Raw genomic sequence first — 27,258 nt, 5'->3', positions numbered from 1 at the left:
ATAGCATCTTATGAAATACATCGGAGCCGGAGCTATTTTTCAAACAACTGGCTCCAGCTCCATTTGAATTTTGCATAGAGCTCCAGCTCCGTTGAAAATGCACGGCTACGGGGCTCTGGCTCTGGCTCCAAGCCCTGTATGCCACAGTGTGTGAATGAAACATACCAAGATGGGAATAGCTGAAATACCCAACATAAAACCTCTATCGTTGCTAGCTTCACTTTAGACTTTAAAATAAGTCAAAACTTAAGGCAAAATAACTCATATTGTTTGCATTTCGTTTCAAGCAATGGTAGCTTACTAACTAACTAACCAAGGATTTTTGCTGGCTGCCGGTACTGGATCGCCATAGGGTAAGGATTTCTACTGTGGCCAGTTTTTCCCCGGAATCAAAGTTATGATGAAATCACAGCTCAATATATTGGAGACACCTCACTTAACTACAGCTATCAGGGAATTTGGAGGAATTTCACAGCAATATTCATTGCATGAGAAAAAGGTCTTCACTTGTTAATGTGTAATGTAATTGTGCTATGATGTAATTCTTTTCTCGTTTATTTTGCATATTTATACTGTAACTGATTTGCACATGTAGCTTTGCATTAAACTAGTATGTATCTAGGCAAAGTTTTCCTGCTTAAACTTTTAAAAGTCTGCTCTTCACGTTTCTGTTGATGGCCGTGTTTAAAATTATTTTTATGTAATCTCAAAACCAGTTGATGTTATTTCTATTAAACAGCCATCTTTCTCTGACTGTGAACTAACATGGCAAGAATTCCAAGTGTTGGTTAGAAAAGGATGTAAGGAACGGAAGGCACATCAGTTGGTAAAATCCATGTTAAGGGACCTTTTACAAGAAAGTGGTAATATTGGTGAGTGATATTTTGAATGAATGTTCTTCCAAGAGAAAAAAAAATTGTCGCAACCATTGCACTTGATTCAGAAAATAGTTATCAAAATAAAATTTTCAATATAGTTGGTGATGATGAAAGTGCAGAAGTAAAACAAAGTGCCGCCACCATTTTTTTTCTTTATCTGTACGAAGTTGAATCCATTTCTTCAAAGAATGTGGAGGAATTAAGGTCTGAGTAATAGATTTACAGTTGAGTGTTTTCTTGGCTTTATTCTGTATATATTTTCATCCATCTGGAGTGAGCAGTTGATATAGACAAATTACTTTTAAGTGTTTAGGAGATGATATTGTAATTTTGACTTATAATCCTGTTAGAACAAAGGTTGGGAAAGTGGATTTTACCAGCTTAAAAACGGTTCATCAGGTTGTGATGAAGCTTGCATCAACAGCAGGGAGCAAAGCGATTGATGAGATAAAATATCTGGTGGAAAGTCAAAGAAATAGAAAACCTTTTGGTCACAAAATTAAGGTTGTAAAATGCTTATAACCTTTTGCCTTGTAATGTCTTTAAAAGCAATAAATACTATTTTTTTAATTGTAAAAATATTTTTTAAACATAAGAATAAACTCTAAAGAAGCTGTTACATGTAGATTTATTTAAAATTGGTAATTGTTTACAAGTACAATAAACAGGAATATTGTTTAACATATTATTCAAAGTGTTTATTGTTTATTGTAGTTTTCATCAAAACTGCCTGCTTTTGTGAGATCTGATTTTGTGTTTGGATCTGATGAGGATGATATAACTACTAGAAATGACTTTGTTGATGCTTTCCGACAAATCCATTATGATCAAACTAGGCTTCGGGAAAAATCAATAGCAGATAAATCAGCAAACACTCACACCCAGGGGTCCGGAATGCCATGGCTAAAAAGACAGATGCAAATGTAAATTTTGAGTGTGTAAATGTCTATTTTTTTTACTTTCAATACTAGTAGGAAACTTAGGAATGTTTTCTGATTTAATGGAGCAGTGGGTAAGGTTATCCTTGTCCTACTGCCTTTTCAGACTCGGATTACTGAATGAACGCAAACAAATAATATTTTAAGCAATATTGTGAAAATAATATATCATTAATTATCCTTATGATATATTTAGGAATTTCAAGTCTGGACAGTTAGTTGACCCAGCATTGGCACTACTCAAGTCGAACCAAACAAATGACCATTTGCAGAATGAGGTATTATGTAATATATGTTGCCATTGACATATGATTGAAGTAAAGCATTATTATGAACACCACAAGCATTACGAGCATTTAGTACTGGTTTATATTGTGCAAGTTCTGTGAACTGCTGGGCTTTGACCACCTTGATTTCATTGCTGAGATTCTGCGAAGAAGAGAAGCTATTGTGCAAGATGACAACCTTTTGAAGAGTAGTTCTCAGCATGGAAATAGCAAATGTTGGTGCATCTTGCAACTATGACTTTAAACAGAACAAAAAGCCATTTTTTATGCATTGTATGCATTCATTTATACCTGTCTGTATTTCAGCTTTGCCTTCAACCAGAGAATCCATTCCCAAGTATGGTAGTCAAGTTGTTGTACAGGTAAGACCGAGACAAATTTGATTTGTTTACTTTCTATGCAAACTGGGCTCTTTGCGATTTTACTTCGCTCTTCTAATATTGCACTCGGAAGACTGATGCTGAAAAGCAGATTGCAAAACTTATCCGCAAAGAGGAGAGAAAGGCACAGAAGGTTTTCAACAAGCATCATGAAAATACTGATGATTTTGACTCAAATAACTTGCGCCAACAGAGGTTTGCATCCTGTCTATTTTTATCAATGCATACAGCTCTGTATAGGGTTGTAATGATCATAAAGTGTATAATCATTGATTGATTGTAAAATTGTTTTTATAGGAATAAGGCCTTGTCATTGGCCTCAACCGCCCCACTATTTTCTCATAAAACTAAAGGAGGCGCAGTCGAGGTTTACCCAAATGTTTACGACTCAAAAGTTGCTGCTCATCAATCTGCAGCGTTTGTTGGTGGAGTTCGGGTGTGTAGTTCCTTAAGAATGCTATCTGTTTGTGTACAATGTTCGCTTGAAGTTTCAACTCATAAATTACATGAATTCTTTTGATACTTGAGCTGGTTCCTGTTTTACTTAGATGGCCTTACCTGAAGGTTTTGAAGTAGAATCATCAAAAAGATTTGAGGAAATTCGTATACCAGCCACAGGTGGCTTCCCTGGTCAACCCTGGTCTTTGGTTTCAATAAGTCACTTAGACGAGGTAGTATACATTGTTCTGAAATACAAGCTCGCATCCGTTGCAATGCAATTAAGTTTAAACTTCTTTTGTTTTTGATATTGAGATTGCTCAAATGGCGTTCACTGGTGTCAAGCAACTAAACACCATACAATCCCGAGTCTTCGACACAGCATACAAGACCAACGAAAACCTTTTAATCTGTGCTCCCACCGGTGCTGGTAAAACCAACGTCGCCATGTTGACAGTTGTCCGTGAAATTATGCAAAATGTGGTGTCTGGAGTAATTCAAAGAGATAAGTTCAAGGTATGTGGCTTCGTGGTTTAAAGACTGACTTTGCTTGGGAGTGATTACCTTCCTGGGAACTGCATCGCTCAATGTGGAGTTTGATCGTATGTATTATTTACTTGGTATTTTCTGTTTAGGTTGTATATGTTGCTCCAATGAAAGCACTGGCTGCCGAAATGACCGAGAATTTCGGTAAACGCCTGGCTCCGCTTGGTGTCGCTGTCCGAGAGCTCACTGGTGACATGCAGCTGACTAAAAAGGAAATTGCAGAAACTCAGGTACCCGGTCATTCCCAGTATCCAGTCAATTTTAGACTGTTTTAAGCTTGTTATATACATTCAAATTTAACGATAATAACGCTAAAATCATTTTTTTTCCCACAAACATTCATAGGAACACACAAAGAATTTATAACATATAACCGTCTATTTCAGATGTTGATAACAACCCCAGAAAAGTGGGATGTTGTGACTAGAAAATCTACCGGAGATGTGGCCCTTGCACGCATGGTACGCCTACTTATCATTGACGAGGTTCACTTGCTGCACGATGAAAGAGGACCGGTGCTGGAGACCTTGGTTGCAAGAACTTTAAGACAGGTTTTGTACCAATGCTTTTTTGGCTGTTTTTGTTCGACGGTCAGTAAGAATTTTCTTACTGATGCTCGTGCTGTTTCAGGTTGAAACACAACAAACAATGATACGAATTGTTGGTTTGTCCGCAACTCTGCCCAATTATACAGACGTGGCCAGGTTTCTTCGTGTTAACCCGTAAGTTTAACTTGTACAGGAAAACTCATTCTTGGGTATAAGATATCTGTCAATTGTAAATTATATTTGGAAATACGAAAACACCACCGGACTGTTTGTATTTGAATTTCGTAATTTATTTCTTATATTATTCAGACACATCGGACTGTTCTTTTTTGACGGTCGTTTTCGTCCGGTTCCTCTCCAACAGAACTTCATCGGCGTTAAGAGTAGGAGCGTGATGCAGCAAAACCTTGATATGGACGAGTCATGCTACGAAACGGTCATGAAAAACTTGGTTAAGGATTATCAGGTAAACGATGCTTAGTTGTGTAATAACTATCCAGCTCTCAAACCCAACTACTTGGCTGAAGAATGCCCGTGCAGACGTAAACCTAAAGTGAACGTGATCCATCCTCAGGTATTGGTTTTTGTTCATGCGCGCAAGGCCACTATAAAGACGGCAAACGCGTTGTTGGAAATGGCGAGGACAAATAACGAAACGAGTTACTTCAGTTGTCAGAAGATGGAAGGATATTCTCTTGCGGACAAGCAGGTATTAAAAAACTGTAGAATTAAATAAAAATAAAGAATAGGATGTTTCTAATCTAATCACCGTTTTACAAAATTATTTCAAAATGTTCCGCACAATTGCAAATCCTCATAACTGTGATAATTCCTTTCGATTTTCTAAATCACTCTGTTTAAATCCCAGATGCAAAGATCCCGCAACCGCGAGCTTCGTGACCTCTTTCAGTGGGGCTTAGGGGTTCACCATGCGGGCATGTTACGCGCTGATCGTAACCTGGTTGAAAGGCTCTTCTCCAAAGGTCTTATTCGGGTGCTCTGCTGCACAGCTACCCTTGCCTGGGGAGTGAATCTTCCCGCCCACGCCGTTGTGATTAGGGGCACCCAGATCTACAATGCTAAAATGGGTTCCTTTGTTGACCTTGGTATTTTGGACGTCATGCAGGTAAAATAGGTCGGATGATATTTTCATTATCCTTAAGTTTGTTAGTGTTGATATGTGTCAATATTGCCTGGAGTACTTTTCAAACAGCGTTGTGCTGACGGTTATTCCATGCATGACGCAGTTTTTCAATAATATCGTAAATTTCGTATTTATACTTGTTCTTGTCATAGCTTAAAACTCACAAGTTTCTAAATGTTAAACTTCCCTCCTTTCTTGACTAGATTTTTGGCAGAGCTGGCAGGCCTCAGTTCGACAAGACAGGTGAAGGCACAATAATAACAACCTACGACAAACTTTCCAAGTATCTTGCTCTACTTACCAGGCAAAATCCAATCGAAAGTCAGTTCATAGAATCATTGGTCGACAACCTAAACGCAGAGGTATGTTGCCGTGAAATGTTGATTTTATTATTACCATGGAATATTGTGTATAAGCCCGAAAGCTGCCGGTACAGGTACAAACGATTGCTTTCAGATTTGCCTTGGGACTGTCAACACGGTCGAAGATGGAGTTAAATGGCTTTCCTACTCCTACCTTTATACTCGCATGCGAAGAAATCCGCTTGTCTACGGAATATCAGCAGATATGATTGAGGTAGAGTAGAGTGGAAATGGACGAAAATTCAGATCAATAACTTCAGATTGCTGCAAATCGTAAACCGCTTTCTCGCTGTTGCGTTAGGCTCCTGGGCCGTTTTGATCTTGCTTGTGTGGTACCTTCAATAGGTGCTTACCATTTGTTCAACTTTTTAGAACGATCCAACGTTGGAAAAATGGCAACGAGATTTAATTACCACAGCTGGTAGGAAACTTGACAAGGTTTATATGGTTAGGTTCGACGAAAGGACAGGTTTGTTTTGAATGAACGGTAAATTACCTCAAAATAGGTCAATAACCTATCACGCCAATCGATTTTTTATGTTTAGTATATGCCAGGGGTAAACTTAAAGTGAAGGACAAGTCCGAAAACAAGTTGGCGTTAAATCAAATATTAGTTGTTAGTAGATATACTGGTGAAAGGATTTGTACTAATATGTAGTAGTTAACCAGTTATTGTCATGAATAAGTGACAAAAACGCAAACTTATTACTTAATTATGACGAGGCCCGAACGCTGGTTAATGTTTTAGCACATGGCCCTCAGTGAAAAAGGTTTGGACAACCTTGATCTAGAGTCTAGATTCTAGACTCTAGAGCATTTGATCCAAAACACTTCCACTGCATATGAAGCGGACTTGATAGAAAATTTCCGTTGCCTTTTCGGGGTTTTCCCGTTTCCTATTGGCGAAAGCTAGAACGTGTGTCTTTATCGCTATCAATCATGATTACGTTTTATTCAGAATTTACCGTCTCTTCCTTAAAGGTGCTGGCCCGCCGCCTATCACCATCGTGGTTTTGCCGCTTGCGGTAGAAAATGGTTGGAGACCCCTGGCATATGCATTCAATAAGTCTAATATGGACTATAGTGTTGTGGAATGCAGGGTTTCGTGTTTATCCCTTACGTTAAGGCAAAAATACCCAAAGTCAACGATTTCTTAATACATTGTTATTGCATAATCATGATGCATTACATTAATATTCCGCCTGTATATAGTAAAAACTGTCAGATGAGTCGTTTGCCTTATTCCAGGTTACTTCAGCCCAACTGATATGGGTCGAACTGCCTCTCATTATTACATCAAGTATCTGTCAATCGAAACTTTTAACGAGATGCTGCGATCTGACATGGATATTACGGCCATCGTGGGGATGATCTCTAAGTCTCATGAATTCGAACAGATAAAGGTTGAATTCGCGCAGTGGAATTTTATCTTTACACTTGACTAGGCCAAGGCTATTTTCCGTTGCCCTTTTGGCTTTTGCGTTCCACACAATTTCATTAGAGTTCGCCACCATAAAATGAAGTGCATCATTTGTAGGTTCGAGACGATGAAATGAATGAGCTTGACGAATTAATCGACGAATGTTGTTTTATGTCCATGAAAGTCGGGCCCGAGGAAACTGAAGGCAAAACCAACATTCTCCTTCAAACTTACATCTCATGCGGAGAAGTTCGTAGCTTCTCCCTGACCTCTGACCTCATGTACATAGCGCAGGTAACCTGTTCGTGGCGATTATTTGTAAAGTTGCTTAGTAATAGTATATAACATATACTATATATATATATAGCATTGTTTGCTGTGACTTTTCGAAATAGACGTAAATAGACCTGCAAGTTTGACTTAAGCGTTGTTAAGTTAACTGAGTTGTTACAGTTGTCAACATAATTTAGCCAATGTACAGTAAAACTATTAGAGAATGGTATTTTAATTCATCAGCCTTTTGTTCCACTCTTCGTGTATCAGCATTAGTGCTACTGCATATTTCTGTAAAACACACTTTACTTTACTTTACTTTACTTTAATACCGCAAGAGTGTATTGAGTGAAGGAGACGAATCCGACGTTCATTGTTGTTCTTGCTCAGAACGCCGCCCGTATCGTGCGCGGTGTGTTTGAGATTGTACTCAAGAAAGGAATGACTCGAGTGTCGAGCCGCATGCTCAAGCTGTGCAAGAGCGTCGATCGGCGATTGTGGCCCCACAACACCCCACTGCGTCAGTTCGGCTCAAGACTGGGCAAGGATATTTTGAGAAAAATCGAAGATCGAAAGTTGAAGATAGACCAACTGAGGGAACTTACCCCCAAAGAAATTGGTATGTTATTTTGTTGTATCTACCGACGTTGTACAGAACTCATGACATATTTATTAGCATCAAAGGTACTTTTGCAAATACTAGTACCAAATACTTACTTTTGGTACTTTACCGTCACATGGCTGCGTTTTACGTTTTTGTAACTGTGTTGACTTGTAAAAAAAATTAATAATATATTTGACTGTTCAGGCCACATGCTGAAACATCCAAGTATTGGGGAAAAAGTTGCACGATGCGTCAGCGAAATGCCCCACGTTTCCTTGGAAACGACCATACAACCAATCACGCGCACCATCCTTCGCATTAAGCTGATCATAACACCAGAATTTCGTTGGAACAACCATGTGAGCTGATTGGTTAAGATAACTCTCATAGGTTACGCAGGTGACCATAAAACCGGCTTTGCAGTTCAGCTGTGGAAAGCTTAGGCGAATGTTTGCATTTCTGCGCTGATCTGATATAAGTCATTATATGTTGAAAGTTGCGTGCAAAACTTGCACGTGTAAACATGCTTTAATTGGGAAGGTTTTGACTATAAGCGATGATTGTAGTTTAGTTTCGCGTATTATTTTTCATAGGTTCATGGAGCAACAAGCGAACCGTTTTGGGTTTGGGTTGAAGACCCTGACACAGACCACATGTACCACAGTGAATATGTTCAAATTACGAAAAAGCACGTAAGTCGAACTGAAACACAAGGAAAGTGGTAACTGTTTATTGTCGAATGGAAACCGGTAAACGTTTTATAACCATGTAGGTTGTTCGCAAAGAACCTCAAACTTTAGTGTTCACCATTCCTTTGGTTGAACCGCATCCCAGTCAGTACATGGTCCACCTGGAGTCGGATCGTTGGTTTGGATCCAGCGCTGTTTGTCCGATCTCGTTTCAACATCTGATTCTACCAGATCGCCACCCTCCACATACAGGTGCTTTATAAGTATCTGTTGCCTTCTCGAAGCGTTTGTTTTCTTTTAATTTTGTCTTTCATCATTCCAACTCGGTTTGGTAGAATTGTTGGATTTGGATCCTCTGCCTGTAACTGCGTTGGAAGAAAGATTTCAATCAGTTTACAACTTCAGCCACTTCAATCCCATTCAGACTCAGATATTTCACTGTCTTTACCACAATGACTCGAACGCATTAGTCGGTGCGTTGTTGGACACTTTTTCATTTCATGCTAACCAGAATATAGCCTAGCCGTAGATAGTTAGTTCGGTGGCTGTTTATCGTCCAGGTGCACCGACCGGTTCTGGTAAGACTGTAGCAGCCGAACTTGCAGTTTTCCGCATGTTACGCACCCAACCTGGTTGCAAGGCGGTTTATGTGGCTCCTCTCAAGGCTCTGGTTCGTGAAAGAATGAACGACTGGAAGAAAAGACTCGGCACAAAACTGGGCTTAAAGTTGGTTTTGTGTATTTTTCGGCTTATACGAAATTTATTTGGAAGCGGCATTTAAAACTGTTTTTACTGTGAAAGTCTTTTTAAGGTTTTTATCAAAGTCTTTCTAGTTTGCTGTCGTCGTCACCATACCGTTTTGTGCAATCGTCTCTAGGTTGGTTGAATTAACTGGTGACATCGCCCCTGACATGAGGGCAGTAGCTAGCGCTGACGTCATAATCACCACCCCGGAAAAATGGGATGGTGTGTCGAGAAGCTGGCACACCAGGGGATACGTCCGACAAGTGGCGCTGCTCATCATTGATGAAATACATCTACTTGGTAATTTTGGACGTTTGTTGCCATTTATATAGATTGTGAAATGTTTATTTTAATATTAACGTTAATAGGCCTAATGACTTGTCTTTTGACTGTTGTCAACAATTGGACAATTGTCTTTTGACTACCACTTGGTAAACTACAACTTCGATAGCATTTTGTTGTTTTACATATCATTGTTTACTCAGTATGACGACGTTTATTCATAGGTCAGGACAGAGGACCAGTGTTAGAAGTGATCGTTTCACGAACCAACTTCATTTCATCACAGACAGAGAAAACTGTTCGCATTGTCGGACTCTCTACCGCCCTGGCAAACGCTCGAGATCTGGCTGACTGGCTTGGCATCAAGCAGGTAGGCTACTGTTATAGTAAAGTTTCCGAAATTTTGGTGATGCTTATTTTTGTGAAACGTGTTTGAAAAATTAAAATTCCTTTTTAACAGGATGACTTAAAAACATTAACCGTGCTACATAATATTGTGGGGGTTATGTACAATAATAAGTTTTTATGTAAGTCTGTTTGAGTTTCAGTTGCTTTTATGTGTTTTCGTTTTTAGATGGGCTTGTTTAACTTTCGGCCTTCTGTGCGGCCAGTTCCCATGGAAGTTCACATACATGGCTTTGCCGGAAAGCACTACTGCCCTCGTATGGCCGCCATGAACAAACCATGTTTCCAAGGTACAGGAGTTGATGAGCATTACGCACGACATATTTAGGCCTACTACATTTTTATATATTTATTTCGGCGAGAATTTTGCTTAAACATCTTAGCTCTGCAAGTTTTTGTGTATCCCGTTGTTAGGCTACTCCAATCATTTTGTTCATAGCGATTCGAACACATTCTCCGGCCAAACCGAGTCTCATTTTCGTGTCATCACGACGGCAGACACGCTTGACTGCCCTTGACCTTATAGCTCATCTAGCAGCTGAAAACGACCCAAAGCAATGGCTGCATATGGACGAATTCGAGGTGTTACCCAGGCTTTAACTTAGCACGTATTTGCCTCACGCCTTAAGTTAGTGTTAGGATAAAGTTACACGGATCAACTAAGCTTTCGATTAAATCAAGACATTTGTCGAAAATCTAGTGATGACTAAAATTTTATTAAACTAAACTAAAATTTATCGGAATTGCTTTAGCGGAAATTCCAGTCGTGTTAAATCCCTTATCATTTTAAGATGGAGGAACTGACATACACCGTGAAAGATCCCAACTTAAAACTTATCCTTGCGTTTGGAATCGGAATGCATCACGCTGGCCTGGTGGAACGAGACAGGACTTTAGTGGAGCGTTTGTTTGCGGAACAGAAGATTCAGACCCTCATCGCAACCTCCACTCTTGCTTGGGGAGTGAACCTACCGGCTCATCTTGTGATTGTCAAAGGCACCGAGTACTTCGACGGGAAGCAATCCCGCTATGTTGACTTTCCTATTACTGGTAAGTTTGTGGTTCGTAATCGAACCTATTTTGAATTATTGGCATTTTTATCCCACAGTTACGCAGTAAGTTGTTAAAATTGAGTTAGTTTCGTGATAGACGTATTTGGTACGTTAGAATCTACTGAGTAGATTACTGAATGTATCGCTTCATTCCGTGAGCTTCGGAACAGTTTTTATCTGGCAGACATTTCGTAATTTCTTGAAAAGGTTAAGCGGCACGAACAAACAACAACTATATTATAAAGATAAGAAACTATTCTTTAATCTATTAAATTCTCTTATAAATTTGCAGACGTTCTACAGATGATGGGACGAGCAGGTCGACCCCAGTTTGACGACAAAGCTGTCTCCGTCATTCTTGTTCATGACGTAAAGAAAGCTTTCTATAAGAAATTCTTGTACGAACCTTTCCCGGTTGAGTCCAGTTTACTTGAGGTAACCACGTCGTTATGAGCAGAATACAAGACAAGATTTAAGCAGCTAATGTTATAAGATCTGTTCGGGTACCGACTAAGTACGTGGTACGTTAAATCTGTCCGCGACCAAAAATTGTTCCTTTTGTTCCATTGCAGCCAGTGTTTTCTACTTCGACATTTGCAGGTGCTTCAAGATCACTTAAATGCCGAGATCGTGGCTGGCACTATAGCCAACAAGCAAGAAGCAATGGACTACCTCACCTGGACCTACTTCTTTCGCAGATTGCTCATGAACCCGTCTTACTACGAGCTGGTTGATGTCGGTAGGTTTCTGACTTGTTAAATTCAGTCAATGATTTTAAAGGAAGCCCATCTGTGTTCTAATTTGACGTATTAATTTCACGTACTTACAATTGACGTACTTACAATTTTCTTTGAAGAAAACAATTCTGTAAACTTCTATCTGTCAAAATTAATCGAAAAATCTGTCCACGATTTGAGGGCATCCGGGTGTGTGATGTGGGACGACTGTGATGATCTTGAAGCAACCAACGCTGGTCGAATCGCCTCATTCTACTATCTTAGTCATTTAACATTGAGGTAAGAGTGGATTTTTTTACTTAAATGGGAAATTCCATTTCATCGGCGATTTTATCAACTATTTTCTTCCAGGATGTTGCATGAAGACATGAAGCCGGAATGCTCGGTTGAGGAAATCCTCCTGCTTCTGTCCAACGCGCAGGAATATCACGAGTTGCCAGTCCGCCACAACGAAGATGCAGTAAACAGGTGAGTCGAGTGACTTGACCACAATGATGACCGTTTTTTTTCACCACTTACAGTAAGTTATTCGAGCTACGATTTTCTTGGATAGACGCGCCCAATGCATGTTTAAGCTGCAGTCTAACTGCTTGACTTACATCTACAATAAAATATGATTTGTTATTAATTTTGTTTGTTGTTTGATGAATAACCCTAACGTCTCTTTAGTGACTTGTCACGTGACCTTCCGGTGAAAGCTGATGCGACCACCTTCGACTCCCCTCACACCAAGTCGCTCTTGCTCTTGTACGCCCACTTCTGTCGGATTCAACTTCCTTCAACAGACTATGTCACTGACTTGAAATCTGTTCTCGATCAGGCCATACGTGTATTACAGGTTTGACAATTACAAATTGTGAAACGTCGGTTTTATTGCGTTACTTATTTTTACTTAAAGCAACTTTGGTTTATGCAGGATGTAAGCTTAATTTAATTGAAAATAGAAATGTTTGAAATCGGCATTTAAAAATAAATGATATTAACTATGCGCTTTATTTGTTGAATAATAAATTTTTGCCCATGATGTAAGGCTTTTGTTGACGCGAGTGCTGATCGAGGTTGGATTGTTACATCATTGAGATGCATGCATGCTATCCAGATGGTGTCGCAAGCTAGCTGGTTCCACGAAAGCACTTTACTTACTCTGCCTGTCATCGAACGCAATAAGCTCTTTGTATTCAAGTAAGTTGCAAATGAAAACTCTTGAAGTCAACAACTTCCAAAGCTGAAATTCATACATTTTTACAATGCTTTTATCTCAATTTTCATTGTCTGTCTTTCTCGTGCATTCACCCTAGGCTTTTGTGGTGTAAGTATGCCCAAAATAGTTTACCTGTTTGCACTAACTATGCTATTTTTGTTATTTATAGACAAATGAAGCACTCGGGACAGCCAGTTGAATGCCTACCAGAGCTGATGAATTTGTACAGCAAGAATCCGAATATTGTCCGTAGGGTTTTATCAAAAGAGTATAGTGAATCTGATGTAAATAAAGTGAGTTTAGGTGAATTTTATAGAGTAGCGCCATCATCACTGCATTCCAAACGATAATTTGTAGAAAAAAGTTTCGGTTAATGTAGCGCAAATATTAATAAGAAAACCCAAGTTAGAAAAAAAAACAGTACGTCTTCATTTCTGTAGATCTGCTCTCACGTTTCAAGTCTTCCCCTAGTTGAAGTATCGCTTAGCATACGAGGTTGGTGGGCTGATAATCCACTACGCGAAGTACAAAAGAAAGTGTCTTCTTGCTTTGGTAAGATCATTTCAGTCCGTTCATTAGTTGGTTGAAATTTCGCTTTTCATGGTACAAGCAATGGGTAGAAATTATTCTTAGTAAAATGTAATTGACAATTTGAACCATGTGTCATACTTTTCCCATAAATTCAGGTGTTTCGTTGCGCGATGAAAAAAGTTGGTTGAACGTGCACGCTGATCAGGAATATTCTTTAACTGTCAATTTACGGAGAATGAACTTGAGCCAAAAGGTGGACGAAAGCAGTTACAAATGTTCATGCAGATTATTAGATATCGGTGTTGAGTGTTTGTTGGATTTCGACATAGTTATTAATCTTTATTGTTTTTAAGCGGCCCAACGACAACGCTTTTACACCACGATTTCCGAAGCCAAAATTAGAAGGTTGGTTTCTAGTTCTTGGAGATCGTGAAAAACGAGAATTGGTTGCACTGAAAAGAATAAGCACTTTACGGAAACGTTCTACGGAAACATTGGCTTTTTACACACCAGAAAATGTTGGAAGGTGTGTTAATACTTATAACAACATTACTGGCTGTATTTTTCAGCCTCATGTTTCATCAGTTGAATACAATATGCAGTAGCTAGCGTATAAAAACGTTTCGATATAATGACAACGTCTGGGATTATGTTTCCAGCAAGAACTGTTTTTTATTTTGCAGGCTTGTCCTTACGCTTTGGTTGGTTTCTGATTCATACATAGGCCTAGATCAACTTTATGACGTCAGACTCAACATCATTGAAAGCGATATTGCATGCCAAATAAATCAAGAGGTAAAGTTGTAAGATGACGATGATGTTACTTAAACAAGACCTCATACGTTCCTCATTCCGGCAAGATTGAAAACTGCCATTGTTTTAATTTTGGATGTTTTAAAATATGGGTGTTAAGGGAGATTTGCTTGTATTTTATTTATTTTCCGCTTAGTATGCCGTTTTCAAAGGAATTTATTATATTAATTATAGTTCCATCAGTTTTAATGCCTTACAATACTTTTCTTCGTTCCTGCAGTTTGAATGGTATTATGATGCAATCAATGCAGTATTTACATGGCAGCTATAGCTATATTTACAGTACATGGCAGCCCCTGAAATGTTTCGTTAAAGTCAAATTCTGTAACGCACTGTTTCTGGTTATGTTCAATATTGATATTGTCTTGAGTTTCAAGTTGCCCATTACTACTTGCTTTCGCTAGTTAACTGCTGTCTATGAGGTGATTCTCGGTTTTGGCGCGTGTGAATTTTATTGGGTACGTTATTACGTTGGCTATTTAAGAATGATTAAAACGGTTTACTTGGAATTTTACCCATGCGAAATTTTCACAATTCATTAAAAAAAATTTGTTAACAAATACTAATTTAATATGCCAATAATTACGACTAGGCCAACACAAAAACAATTTGTACAGATGAGTGCAATGTGATGCCTTGGTCACCAAATAAAACAACATGTAAGGCTTCAACTAGTCGGCTCTGTTAGGTTGAAACTTCATACTCATCCTCTTTACAATGCGACTCCTGGTTACCGGGGCCCCTTTTCTGTGCATTTTTTGTAATCTTGCGTAAATTTAAAACTTTTCACCAGGCCCACTGAACAGGAGCAAGCGTCGTTAATGCCTTGCCCTTTCCCAAAAGCATTACAATGATCACGCCGCTGGGTATCGAACGTGGGTCAGCATCATTGCATAGTTGGAGATTTTTTACAAGACGAAGTATATGGAATAGAATGTTTTGCAGGACATGGAAGTTTTTATTTAAGAGCATTAGCATTAAAAGAACAAAGTAGGCCGGTATCCAACTGACCACCCATATCAACAACAAAAGGTGCTCAACTGGTGATTGGATTCTTTAATGAAACCATCATTTTGTAAGCCCATCCGGGCGAGCTTCGTCAGGGCAATTGTTCAACTTACCAGTTGTCCAAGCTCACCCGTATAGGCTTGCGAAACGTTGATTTCATTAAAAAATTCAAACACCAGTTCAGAACCGTTTTTTTTTGAAATTATGTCTGGTGGCAAAGATAATGTATGACTACCTGTATGTTTGGTACAGTTGCTTTACCTCAGCGAAATTTGAAAAGTACCTCGTCAATTAAGATTCTATAATCTATGTTGAATAGCGCCATTATCACATTTCATAGTACTGTTTGTGCACAACTCTGACATTGACACAAATAACTCGTATTATGACGGCTTCCAGACTTTTTTGTAGTCTACGTAGTCTTCTCGCGATATTAAGAGAAGTCTTTCTTGGCGGGTTTAGGCCTGTATAGATCATTTGGTGAATTGCGTTTTTGTGAGAATGGCAAAGTCCCTCCGACTCAGGGATGTCACCAAGTCATTTTTTTCTGACTTGTGTCATTTTGAGTTGTGACTAGAGTCAGTCAATGCCTTTAATGTAAAAAATATTTTGAGGTCACGTTCACGTATGCGTCATATTCGTGGGTTAAAATTTGTGTACACGCCATGGCAAATAAGGCAGCGTACAACCAACGGATCAACTAAACATCTAGAACGCTTTTTACTAATCACAGTAAAGTGCACGGCCAAGTCGGCCATTGTTCCCAACACAAGCTTAAACCAATGCCTCATACTGTACAAATACACGATACTAAGTTTAAACGTTTGTATCTATCAGTAGAGCGTTTGTTTTCACCCACTGGCGAGGAAGTTTATGAGCCGCTGGCTTGTGAGCCAGTGTCGCATAAGCTTACTTTTTCTTTTTTACGTCAGCAGTATTAGGCGTACGCGGAACATGCAGCAAAAGCTTGGCAGTCTGGTCACTGCTAACTGCTGTATTTGCTTGTTCGTAATTTAGTAAATATTTGTGTATTTCATGGACCATATTACCCTATGCGGTGTCATGCATGCAATTGTTCTTTGACATGTTTCGTATTTTAACATAACAAGGAGACCTGCGCAATTTAACGAAAATGATTGAGGATTGCTTGGAGAGCGACGTCTTTAAGAGTTGTAAGTGGCTTTATTGTCGGCTGACGCTTATCTGCCAAGGCTTTGTTGTCCGCTCGCTTGCATGGTGTCTCGTAAATGTGGTTTGTAGCATCTGCAAGCAAAGTCCATCAACGAGGGAGAGTTTGATTACGAGTTGCATCACACAGTGACCGTTGGTCAACGCAGTCCAACAAAAAGCTTGAGCAACTGTTCTACGCGTAAGGTGTGATGGAGGGTGAAAGAAGTCCTACTAGGCGGTAGATCTGTCCTGCGTCATTTAAAAACTGGAGCATAATGCCTTGCCTGATGGCACAACGTAGGGGAAGATATGTTCTTCAATGAACGGGAAAACGAGTGTTAACGATAATTCGGCAAAATCTTGGTAGGAGTAGTACTCAGCTTGTCGGAAATCAGGTTGACTCTTTTGCAGTGTATGTGACACTTCCTGTCTTTCCGTTCCCACATTAAACTCCTGATTGGTTTGTGAAACTGCGGTAAGCTCAAAATACGGCTCTAACCGGTTTACAGAGACAATTTTCCGTGATCCGTTAGTCAATTCAATTACAAATCTTGGGTCGTCATCGTCATCATCATCTTCGTCATCTCCTTCAGAATCTGAACTATTCTGACTTGTAGCCATTGTTGTCACTGAATTAAACAGTGTTGACACTGTGCCAACTATGCAATCATCTTACTAAAGTTTGTTGTTATTGCTGTTGATTTCTTTGATTGCAGCTTCTCAGAAACGAGAAGTCCACTCACAAATGCTTTCGTCTTCTATGCTGCCGTTCGTTGTGAACGTCTCATAAATGGCTATGGTAATGCTCTTGAATCACCAGTGTGCAAGTTAGGCGTATTGTTGGGGTTGTGAACTGTTGTTAATTATTATATTTCTTGATTGAATATTATATTATATATAATTATTGCTTGATCGGTTGTTCGCTAATCTAACTCCATTGATAGCGCATTCATTAACCCCTGATAGCCTAGTTGAGCATAGGCCTAACAGTACCAGAACCAAACTGTCAATGTCTTAAATAATTATTTACTATTAGTTCTCAACAAAACGGTTACTGTTTTCAGTGCACAGAATAAAGCTGCATTCTGTAGACTGTAAATTACAGACTGTCATTGCCAGACTCACAATATCAGAACTGACGCGTTGCGTTGTAGTACGAATAACGTAATTCGGAAGTCATCAAAACCGGTCCGTGTATACTATACACGGCCAAAATATAATAGCGCCTACAGCGCTTGTTGTTAAACACACGAAATAGAACACAAATAATATTATAATATCATCAGATCTGCACGAGAATTCCGTAGGAATAAGGGCTAATTATGACAATTAGCACAAGACCACAACCTCGTTTTGTCTCCTGAGTTAAGTAGGGGATTATGAGAAGTGAGTACCTTTGCTGTGTTTATGTGTGCAAGTAGCTAAACTGCTAAAGGATGTGAGGTCTAGTATACAAATGTCCAACCACAGGATTCCTTTGTATAGTAGACGGAGGCCATGTCATTGCACCTAAACGGAATTGCAACCACACAGGATTGCATCCACACGCAGTTGTACACGTTCGGGCTTTGGAACTGTAAGAAAAAAGTACTGTAATTAGTGTAATACATAAGGAAATATTTCTTACGTATCATGGATTACAGTTAAATGATTTAAGAAAACAAATTTAAGATAATATGTGGGTCATACCCATAGATACAATATAAACACTATATCTTTTATAAACTCAACTAACATTTATTTGTACAATAGTAGCTGGAAATTTAAAGTGTACAATTTTGAAACGCCGTATAGCACGAATTTGATTTCTTGCAACCATAGATATGGTATAAACAAGATTTATAAATGATATAATGTTAATATTTTATCTATTCGTGTAATCCACCTTTTAGGCTAAATATATTTTCCTAAACTGTTATCCATGGTACGTACGTAACGTATTTCCTTATGTATTACAGTACTTGTTTCTTGCTGCTCTTGCAGCCCCAAAGCCCGAACTTGTGCAATTGCGTGTGGGTGCAATTACTGTGTGACGTCATCTGGTTGTGCACTTGTATACCAGGTCCCAGGGTGTGCGCAACAACATTATTCACCGACCTTCAACCAAGTTCATGTTGCAACGTATTAGCCACTACCTATTTCGACTTTATTACTGCATATAATACAAGAATTCTGCCATTTTTACGTAGCCTATATACACTTTATGATGAACGGTTAGTAGATTTATGGGGTAAGCAAGAATGTTTAACAATGAGCATTAGCTGGTTAACTAAATGTCAGTTGTGCACCCTAGACTGCTTCCACATGATATTGTATCATGTTTATTTGTATTATTTATTTTTTTGCCATTGACTGTGAGCCAGAGTGGAAAGCATGCATGGCACTTGTAGATGAGATCTCTGGGGTGCAGAACGGCCCAAATCGTGCATTTTGCAGTTATGTAGGCAAAGCGCACAGTTTGTTTTGTTTTGGGCTTTGTTTTACAGAGGTAAATCTGAAACTTTTGGGTGCAGCAAGCACCATTTTTAAAACTGTCTAGGGTACAGTTGCCATCATGCTTTCCACTCTGGGATGTGGGTAGTGAAAAGTATAGTGCTAACCTCGTTGTAGAATGGTCAAACAAGAAACACACTCACAAACAATGATCGAAAACGAAAAAGCGGCAAAGCCCTGAGAGATTGAAATGTGCAATGTTTAAATTACAATTGTGTTACAACGATGGAAGGTTAGTACGGTCACCAACCCTAACACATTAATCTTAAGAGGCAGTGAAACTTTAAATTGTTTTGTTTAAAAAGCAGAGCCTGTGGGCTTTTTTTTATTGCCCTTCTATCACGATGGAGTATTGAGAAATGATAGGTTAAAATTTTTTTCTTAGTTAATGTCATTCATAAAACTATATCATTGTTACTAGGCCTAGCTTTAGGATACTGTACTGGTATAAATCATGAAATCTTTAGAAGTGAAAAAAGAAAAAAATGCACCTCAGCATAGCTGAGCAAGAAGTGTTCACAAGCAAAAAGCATTGTTTGCTGGGTATTAACAACGATGAACAATTTCTTTATTTAATTTGCTTCAATCGACTTTTAAATGAATTTTTGTGCTAGCCTACAAGCTAATGTTTGAAACTCTAGAAAAAGAATCTGTGCAAATTTTTTCATAGTCTGTGAGACAAAACACAAAACTGATAGCGGTTTATTTTTGCATGGTAACAGTGGCTGTGCTATGTCATCCATCAATTAACTGTAGCCATGAGCTGCTTTTTCAGCAATGGCTGTGCCCACCTATGGTAGTGTGCATTTTTAATTCAGTACTTCAACTTGAGTCCATAATGTCATAATTGGTGATGTTGTTAGGCCTAGTTTATTCAATTAAGTGATATTTAATAAATTGTCAGAGTTTAGCGTATAATAATTACAAAATGAATCGTGGACGTATCATTAAAAATATATTTGCTCGCTTCAAGAAACCAAGTTATACCAACCGTACACAGTCATACTGCCGGCTTTCAACTTACTCTATTAATGGAACCAAATCATATCTTTTTATGAATAAAAGTCCTTGCCATTCTGTACAATATGTAAAAAGGAACTTTCATTCATCACACGTATGTTGCACTGTAGTCCCATTTAAACTGTCAGATATTGGAGAAGGAATTAAAGAAGTTGAAGTGTTGGAATGGTTTGTTGCCGTTGGTGATGAAGTTTCACAATTTGACAACATTTGCGAGGTTAGTGAAACCTTTACTTAGCAAGATTTTGTACAAATTTTATAAGTTATACTTTACATATTTACATGTGGTTCGGACAGTTCCATATCCTTTTATGCACTCTGATGCATCATAAGTTTTGACCTTTTGACTACAGGTACAAAGTGATAAAGCAGCTGTAACAATCACTAGTCGATATGATGGAACTGTGAAAAAGTTACATCATGAAGTTGGTGATGTTGCCCAAGTTGGTGATACGTTAGTTGATATTGAAGTTGCAGATGATGAAGCCACAACAGAAAAAGTCCCAGAAAGTATGTATGGTATACACTGCTAGCTTTTCTTGTTGGCTTTATGCTTTGTGGGCTTGGTCATTTATCGTGTCTACGACGTATGTTGTATATATATAAATAATTTTTAAATTGATGTTTTATTGCGATTTTAGCAGAGACTGTATCTGAGACTACTGTGCAAGATGTTCAAAATGTTACCGAGGCTCCAGTTCAAGTTGTACATGACAAAGCGCTTGCCACCCCAGCTGTCAGGAGACTGGCAAAAGAGCACAATGTTAGTTTGTCTGATATCAAGGTAGGTACTGCATTAAGTAACTGTTGTTGGTTTTGATTGCACTAGTTTTGAGACTATACAGGTTTTTACTTTAAGGCAACTGGCAAAGATGGCAGAGTGTTAAAGGAAGACATTTTACTTTATATTGGCCAATCAGGGCCTTCACTGACTGCCCCACCCACAGTTCCACCTCCTTCTACTAAAGTTACACCACTTGCTGAAGACAGAATCGAACCAATAAAAGGGATTAGAAAGGTCAGAACCAATAAATATGCTTGACACTGATTTGTTTCCAAATGACTTTTTATCTAATGATATTCTCGCATCATAGGTTATGTTTACCAGTATGAAGGAATCTTTATCCATACCACATTTTGGATATGACGATGAGTTCGATTTAGGTCAGTTGGTAGATTTGCGGTACAAGCTAAAGAAAGAAGTGAAGCACACTACTGGCTTGAAACTATCTTATATGCCTTTTATTATCAAAGCAACTTCATTAGCTCTTAAGGAACATCCTATTCTTAACTCACAGATTGATGGAGATAACTTAGTATTTAAGGTGATTCATTGCTACAGCATTTATTTGGTTCAACTGCTAACAATGCATTTTTAACATGATTATAACCAGGGCTTTAGAGCCAGCATGAAGATGATGCTCCAGCTCTGTATTTTCTCGAATAGTAAACGACTTCATTAATAGTCGCCCTCGATCAGTAATCACCCCAAATTTAAAGTCTTACGAAATAGCAGACGCACTTATTATATGAGATAATACAGTATATTAAAAATTGAAGTATAAAACAACACAATCAAAGAATTCAAAATGGTTATCAGCCAATAGCAACAGCATCTCATGAAATTAATTGGAGCTGTCTATCAAAAAACTGGCTTTAGCTCCACCTGAATTTTACATACAGCTCCAGCTCTGTTTGATAATGCAAAGCTCCGGCTCCTAGCTCTGATTATAACACAACAAACAATAATTCTACTGTAGTTTTCAATAACAAAAATTGTGTGTTTTTATCAAAGGCTGACCACAACATTTGCATTGCAACGGACACGCCACATGGGTTGCTACTGCCATGCATAAAACAAGTACAAAACCTTTCAATTCTTGACATAACTGCAGAACTTAATAGGCTCCATGAAGCAGGACTAAACAATAAGATATCTCCTGCAGATATTGCTGGCGGGTCCTTTAGCTTATCAAACATAGGAAACGTAAGTCTTCTGCAAGCACTTTTAGTGATACAATTATGATTCAATATTATTCCCATGGTGATTTTGTAATTTATTTGTGCGATTTTCAATTTGAATTTAGATTGGTGGAACCTATGCTAGACCAGTGATATTTCCCCCACAAGTAGCTATTGGTGCCCTTGGCAGGATACAGGTATCAGTATTTTTGTATTCATTTAATTTAGAATTTGGGTTTGGTTGCATGTCAAGTAACTGTTAATATTTGAGTTAACACAGAACTTTTCAATGATCAGTTTTGTCATAACAGGTCCTTCCAAGGTTCGATTACCATGGAAATGTTGTCAAAGCACATGTCATGTGCATCAGTTGGTCGGGAGATCACCGTGTAATTGAAGGCGCAACCATGGCGAGGTTTTCTAATCAGCTTAAAGACTATCTTGAAGAGCCTGCAAAGATGTTGATGCATTTAAAATGATAGCCTTTAGTGGAAATTTTTATTGCTTTAATCTGCTTCAGAATTGCAAGAGTATTGTAGACCAAACTTGTCAGCTATTTTTACATTTAATTAGCATTTGAGCATAAACGTAGTAAAGTAGCAAATTGTGTTCACGTATAACGTCCTGTGCACTACAATACCATTTTGTAGATGACCCACTTACCTATATGAAATCCATGACATTTAGTGAAGCAAACAGTTTCTAGCCACAATATTTTGGTTTTTAGAATCCTGGATCAAGTTTAACATGGCAAAGTAATAAGTAGCATGTTAATCAATGCGTTTTGAATCATACTAGCCTTCTTTTTACCTATTATTGCTTTGTTGCATATATGCTGTTTCATTTTCTCTTATCTCGCATATACACAAAATGCTAAACGCACAACTGCTCATGATTATGCTTTTATTTTTGCGTCGTTTGGGTTTAGCAAAAAAGTCTTAGAAACTCAGATCTAAACTTTTAAGCACAAGCAAAGCCAACATGGGTAACTATGTTAAAGGCATAAAACACTTAACCAATTATACTTCGATTTCCACACACCAGCACAATTTGATATTTTCTTACTATGCACATGTGTCATTGCGTTGTTGGAGATACTGCTGTGCTTACATATTTTAATAAATGGTGAATAGAATGATTACATGGATAATTGGATATATGTTACTTGTATGATTAGTTTTACTTGATCAGGTTAAAGCATGACATCATAAAATTGAAACAAACAAACAAACAAATATCTGCATAGTATTAAAGATTGTATAAGATGATCAATTATAAAAACTGTGTGATTTTGGTGATCAAAAGTATTTCATGCCCATATATCTTCCCTATACCTTTTTTCATCTAAAACTTGTTTAAACAAGTCTACAGCTTCCTTGTCACTGCAATTTCTTTCTTTTGTGATTATCTCAATTATGCATTGCCGGACATCTTTCGCCATGTTTCTTGCATCACCACATACATAGAATATTGCTCTCTTCTGGAAAAGAAGGTTAGCTATGTCCAAGCTGTGCAATTTCAAGTTATCTTGGACATACTTAGGAGATTCAGATGATGTGGGATCTCGCGAAAACGCAACCAACAGTCTTGAAAGAATTCCTTTATTTAAATAACTCTCTAACTCATCTTTATATAGGTAATCTCGATCCTTATGTCGGCAACCATAAAACAACCAACGGTCAGTTGTTTGGGCAGAAAGTGCCTCCAGGTGACGAAGAAAACCAATAAAAGGTGCAACACCAGTGCCAGGTCCAATCATAACTAGTGGTGGTGAAGTATCAGTCGGCAAACAAAAACCAGTCGATTTTGTGCGAAAGACTTTAATGGAAGGTAACTGTGAAATATTTTGATTTGTGGTATTTGAAGAAGCGTTTCCAAGGTTGTGCAAAAAACCTGTGCAAATTCCATCTCTGGCATACATACGACCAATGTCTTTTTCAAATTTCACTACATTAAAAGCAAAAGAAAGATGATTCTTGCTGACAAGAGGTGAATTAATGAGAGAATATCGACGCGGCATAAGTCGAGGTAGATGCTGAACAAGCAACTCAAAGGACGGACTGCAAGTTTTAAATGCTGCCAGTAAGTCTAGTATGCAGACATTTTTCTCACGGATTAGAGCAACGTATTCATGTCCTCCTTGTTTGCTAGATAGTTCTTGCAGTCTACGAATTTCGCTTTGATCTGTGGTATATTCAGCCAAACTTCGAAGCAGCATTTTTTTCGGTACAGATCTTATTTCTATACAATAGGTAAAGGCATATCTAATTGTAAAAATCCTTGGAACATATGGACACGGATTGGTAGCTTTTTTGCTGCTGTTAGGCAGCACGAAAAACTCTGCAGCATTGTCGGCAACATCATTCAAGGACAACCTGAAAAAAGCAAACTCAGTGGAATGATAGCGAAATTTCATTGTAACATTTACAAGATCTCAAGCAGTTTCAAAGTAGTATTTATGAACTGTGACTATTACCTGCTGATCAACCAATCGACTTCCTCTTTCGGATTTTCACAACAGACAGAAATTGAATCACCAGGTTGGTAAGGAAATTGATCTTCTGTTTTCAAAGTTATTTCCATTGCAATTTTTACTGCATCATCTCTTGTAAGCTGCTTTGCTTCAACAAGTTTAGTTAATATCGTTTCAGATGTTGCCAAGGGAAACGAATGACCATTCTGATATTTAAAATCCTGTGATTGTAGCGAAATTCTTTCTGCATCAACAAACCTCATGCCAATCCATTGCTTTGAGAGGGGTGATAAAGTAATGGTGGCAAGTTCTTCGCTTCCTGGAAATGGAGCAGAGGACATATTGAGCATTTCATTACTTGGAATTTCGGTTTCAAAACTATTCAAAAGTGACTGTGATGAGTCTACACTGGTCATATTAGAAAGAAGGCTGGAAGTGCTTGGATCATCTTTGGGAATTGTTGGTATTTTATCTTTACTCAGCGCCAAATTTTCCATGTCTGCCTTCACATCATTCACTTCCGTTCTTGTGTGGTTCACTGTCTCACAAGACTGCACATTCCGAACCATTACATTATTAGGCATTGTACCCAGTGAACTGAAGTAAACATCTAAGGCAGGCCATAGCCCCTCTATCCAAGGCTCCACTGTGTCCTCGAGGTCTGTGCCATCATCAGCATAAGCTGTTTTGAAAAAGCTCTTGGCCCCTCTCTGTTTGAGAGCCTTCTCCAACTTCTTTGGGCCACCACAAAAAGTTGAATAGTTTGTGTCACCCAACCCAAGTAATGCATAATTCAACTTCGAAAGATGAGTTTCAGAAAGACTTTTGCGATTAATTGAGCGTATGAATTTACGGGCATTTTCAGGTGGATCTCCGTCACCTAGTATTCAGAACAATGTGTGTCACTTCCACATGATTATCACCAAAATGCTCCACAAAACATAATTTCCTTTAATCATATCCTTATTTATATTATATTAATTAGTACAATACCTGTTGTAGAACAGACAAAAATTACACATGTCACATCAGTGATTACAAATTCCTTTCCTTCTTCTTTTAAACAAAAAACATTGGAATCATAATTGTTATAAACCGCATCTTCATGAATCCCATTTGCAATGGTTTCAGCTTGCCCTACATCAAGTACAACAAGTATAGGTATAGTATAGTCTTTATATTTTAAACTCCACAGCCCTAAAATGCTAACTTAGAAAAGTACAAGAGAAATATGAAAGTTGCGTATTGTATGATATAAATCAGAATGTCACATCGGGAAGTTGTGTGCAAAATCTAAAATTTTGATCTGTACATCCGTCCAAGTTTTCATTATAAATTGGTGTTAAAGTAAACAGGTTTGTTTATTATTGGAAATTAACATGTGAAACTGTGCATGTTCAGTCATTGATTTGCAATGATTGACATACAATGATTTGTCTCAGAATGTGTGTGTACGCATTAACAGGTTTAACTGAGCACATGTTAAAATTTTCTCCAGACATCACCAATTGCAGCAGCTCCTGCTGTTTTCGAGCAGCACCCTGCAATTAGTGAAGTTATGTGGTTTCTGATCGGTATAGCACACTGTTATTGGTGATGCCACATAGTTGCTGATAAGTGGTTTCAAGAGGCAGGGTCGTAATCAGAAAAATGTGTGTTTTTTATGTTTGTACAGCACGTTATCAAATACCATCCCATTATTCTTTACTGCTCAGTAATTGACAAGCTGCTGTTTATGAGATTTACAATGAACAGCAGCCTGTAATTTCTTAAGTAACACAGGCCTTGCAGTTGGTTGTTGCACTGTAATTGACAGGCTGCAGACTGTGACTGCTCGAGTAGAACTCAACTATTGATTGCTGCTGAAAACAGGACAGCTTACTATTATGTTTATATCATCAGGCATTCAAGGTCCACTTGAACACAAATTACGCTATCCTCATATAGGCCTATATTCTTTTCAAAAAAACCAAGGCACACTTTTCTCAGAAAAATCCACATCAACCGCTCACTTTGTTAAAAAACTAAGCTGCTATTCATTACGTCACAAACAGCGACTTTCAGTCACTGAGCGGCAAGAAAAAAATAGGTGTTACTGGAAAACAGCAGGTTACTGCACCCGTTCTTTTGGTTACAAGTTATGACCCCGCCTCTGTGTACGCGTGTATATTACTAGTGAGCAACACTTTTTTACATACAACAAATTACCTTACCTGTTTGTGACCCGTATAAAACCACAATTTTCCGTCTTGTCGTCGTCATTCTTAACTAACTTACGCACGGGCAATCCGGTATAGCATGGTATATTGGCCGTTGATTAAAAACCAAACTGAGTCAAGTTAGCAAACAGTGTCTGGCGAACACTGTTCGCTAGTTTTACAAAAGCTGGCGACCAACATATAAATAAAAAATAGAATAATAGATGAACAAGTTTGCAAATAAACCATAAAGAATTGGAAAGCACAACATAGATGACTCATCTAAGCAATAATAATCTATCCTATGCTGTTCACCTCATTGACAAAATACGGATGGAAATTGACCAAAACACAGAGGAAATTCACTGAATGTGCCCAATTACTTTCTAACTTGCAAACCATCCAACTTTTTTTTATTTGTACTGAAATATACTTAAGACGACTTAACAAAAAAGAAACTACCGATTTCAAGCGGGGAGTGAGGGTCGAATTAAATGATGTTGGTGTTTAAAGATTACAATAACAGATAGCCTACCAAAAGCTATACTACACTACAATTGCATAACTTGTAGATCCGAACTCCAAATATTGTGATAGGTAGAATAAGAGTACACAAATAGTGAAAATATTATGGCGTAGCCTGCTCCTGAAGTCTCCCCACG

General features: G+C 38.3%; 3 protein-coding genes across 5 annotated transcripts; 2 read left to right on the top strand and 1 right to left on the bottom strand.

Moving 5' to 3' along the window:
- The first annotated feature begins 290 nt into the window (after positions 1-290).
- Positions 291-14,781, top strand: LOC143465067 (activating signal cointegrator 1 complex subunit 3-like). Of its 2 annotated transcripts, XM_076963207.1 has the most exons (45): positions 291-499; positions 740-872; positions 977-1,082; positions 1,229-1,382; positions 1,593-1,801; positions 2,013-2,094; positions 2,198-2,318; positions 2,410-2,465; positions 2,557-2,678; positions 2,781-2,919; positions 3,032-3,154; positions 3,237-3,437; positions 3,557-3,697; positions 3,854-4,018; positions 4,098-4,189; positions 4,325-4,481; positions 4,590-4,724; positions 4,884-5,141; positions 5,363-5,521; positions 5,616-5,735; positions 5,894-5,990; positions 6,770-6,924; positions 7,059-7,235; positions 7,605-7,833; positions 8,023-8,177; positions 8,412-8,510; positions 8,591-8,759; positions 8,843-8,980; positions 9,068-9,233; positions 9,385-9,551; positions 9,758-9,903; positions 10,108-10,228; positions 10,378-10,520; positions 10,730-10,988; positions 11,283-11,425; positions 11,591-11,729; positions 11,847-12,006; positions 12,079-12,195; positions 12,397-12,565; positions 12,758-12,909; positions 13,098-13,221; positions 13,369-13,480; positions 13,615-13,712; positions 13,813-13,985; positions 14,143-14,781. In XM_076963207.1, exons 1-45 carry the CDS (start codon positions 398-400, stop codon positions 14,264-14,266), a joined length of 6,507 nt encoding a protein of 2,168 aa, XP_076819322.1. In that variant the 5' UTR covers positions 291-397; the 3' UTR covers positions 14,267-14,781. The 2 variants fall into 2 exon arrangements, with proteins under 2 accessions (XP_076819322.1, XP_076819323.1); XM_076963208.1 differs by lacking the exons at positions 291-499; positions 740-872 and having other exon boundaries at positions 980-1,102.
- A 3,737-nt stretch (positions 14,782-18,518) lies between these two features.
- LOC143465059 (lipoamide acyltransferase component of branched-chain alpha-keto acid dehydrogenase complex, mitochondrial-like) lies at positions 18,519-23,064 on the top strand. 2 transcript variants are annotated; one of them, XM_076963197.1, is made up of 8 exons: positions 18,519-20,180; positions 20,317-20,473; positions 20,608-20,747; positions 20,823-20,981; positions 21,058-21,288; positions 21,759-21,950; positions 22,051-22,122; positions 22,237-23,064. In XM_076963197.1, exons 1-8 carry the CDS (start codon positions 19,872-19,874, stop codon positions 22,402-22,404), a joined length of 1,428 nt encoding a protein of 475 aa, XP_076819312.1. In that variant the 5' UTR covers positions 18,519-19,871; the 3' UTR covers positions 22,405-23,064. The 2 variants fall into 2 exon arrangements, with proteins under 2 accessions (XP_076819312.1, XP_076819311.1); XM_076963196.1 differs by having other exon boundaries at positions 18,520-20,180; positions 20,605-20,747.
- Positions 22,812-26,767, bottom strand: LOC143465058 (methionine synthase reductase-like). Its single transcript, XM_076963195.1, has 4 exons — positions 26,612-26,767; positions 25,392-25,535; positions 24,402-25,278; positions 22,812-24,300 (listed from the first exon to the last, which is right to left on the bottom strand). Exons 1-4 carry the CDS (start codon positions 26,658-26,660, stop codon positions 23,235-23,237), a joined length of 2,136 nt encoding a protein of 711 aa, XP_076819310.1. The 5' UTR covers positions 26,661-26,767; the 3' UTR covers positions 22,812-23,234.
- Between the last annotated feature and the right edge of the window lie 491 nt (positions 26,768-27,258).

The sequence above is a fragment of the Clavelina lepadiformis genome, chromosome 7 (genome assembly GCF_947623445.1).
Source record: "Clavelina lepadiformis chromosome 7, kaClaLepa1.1, whole genome shotgun sequence".
Taxonomy (NCBI): Eukaryota; Metazoa; Chordata; class Ascidiacea; order Aplousobranchia; family Clavelinidae; genus Clavelina; species Clavelina lepadiformis.
This window is presented reverse-complemented; position numbering and strand designations above follow the sequence as displayed.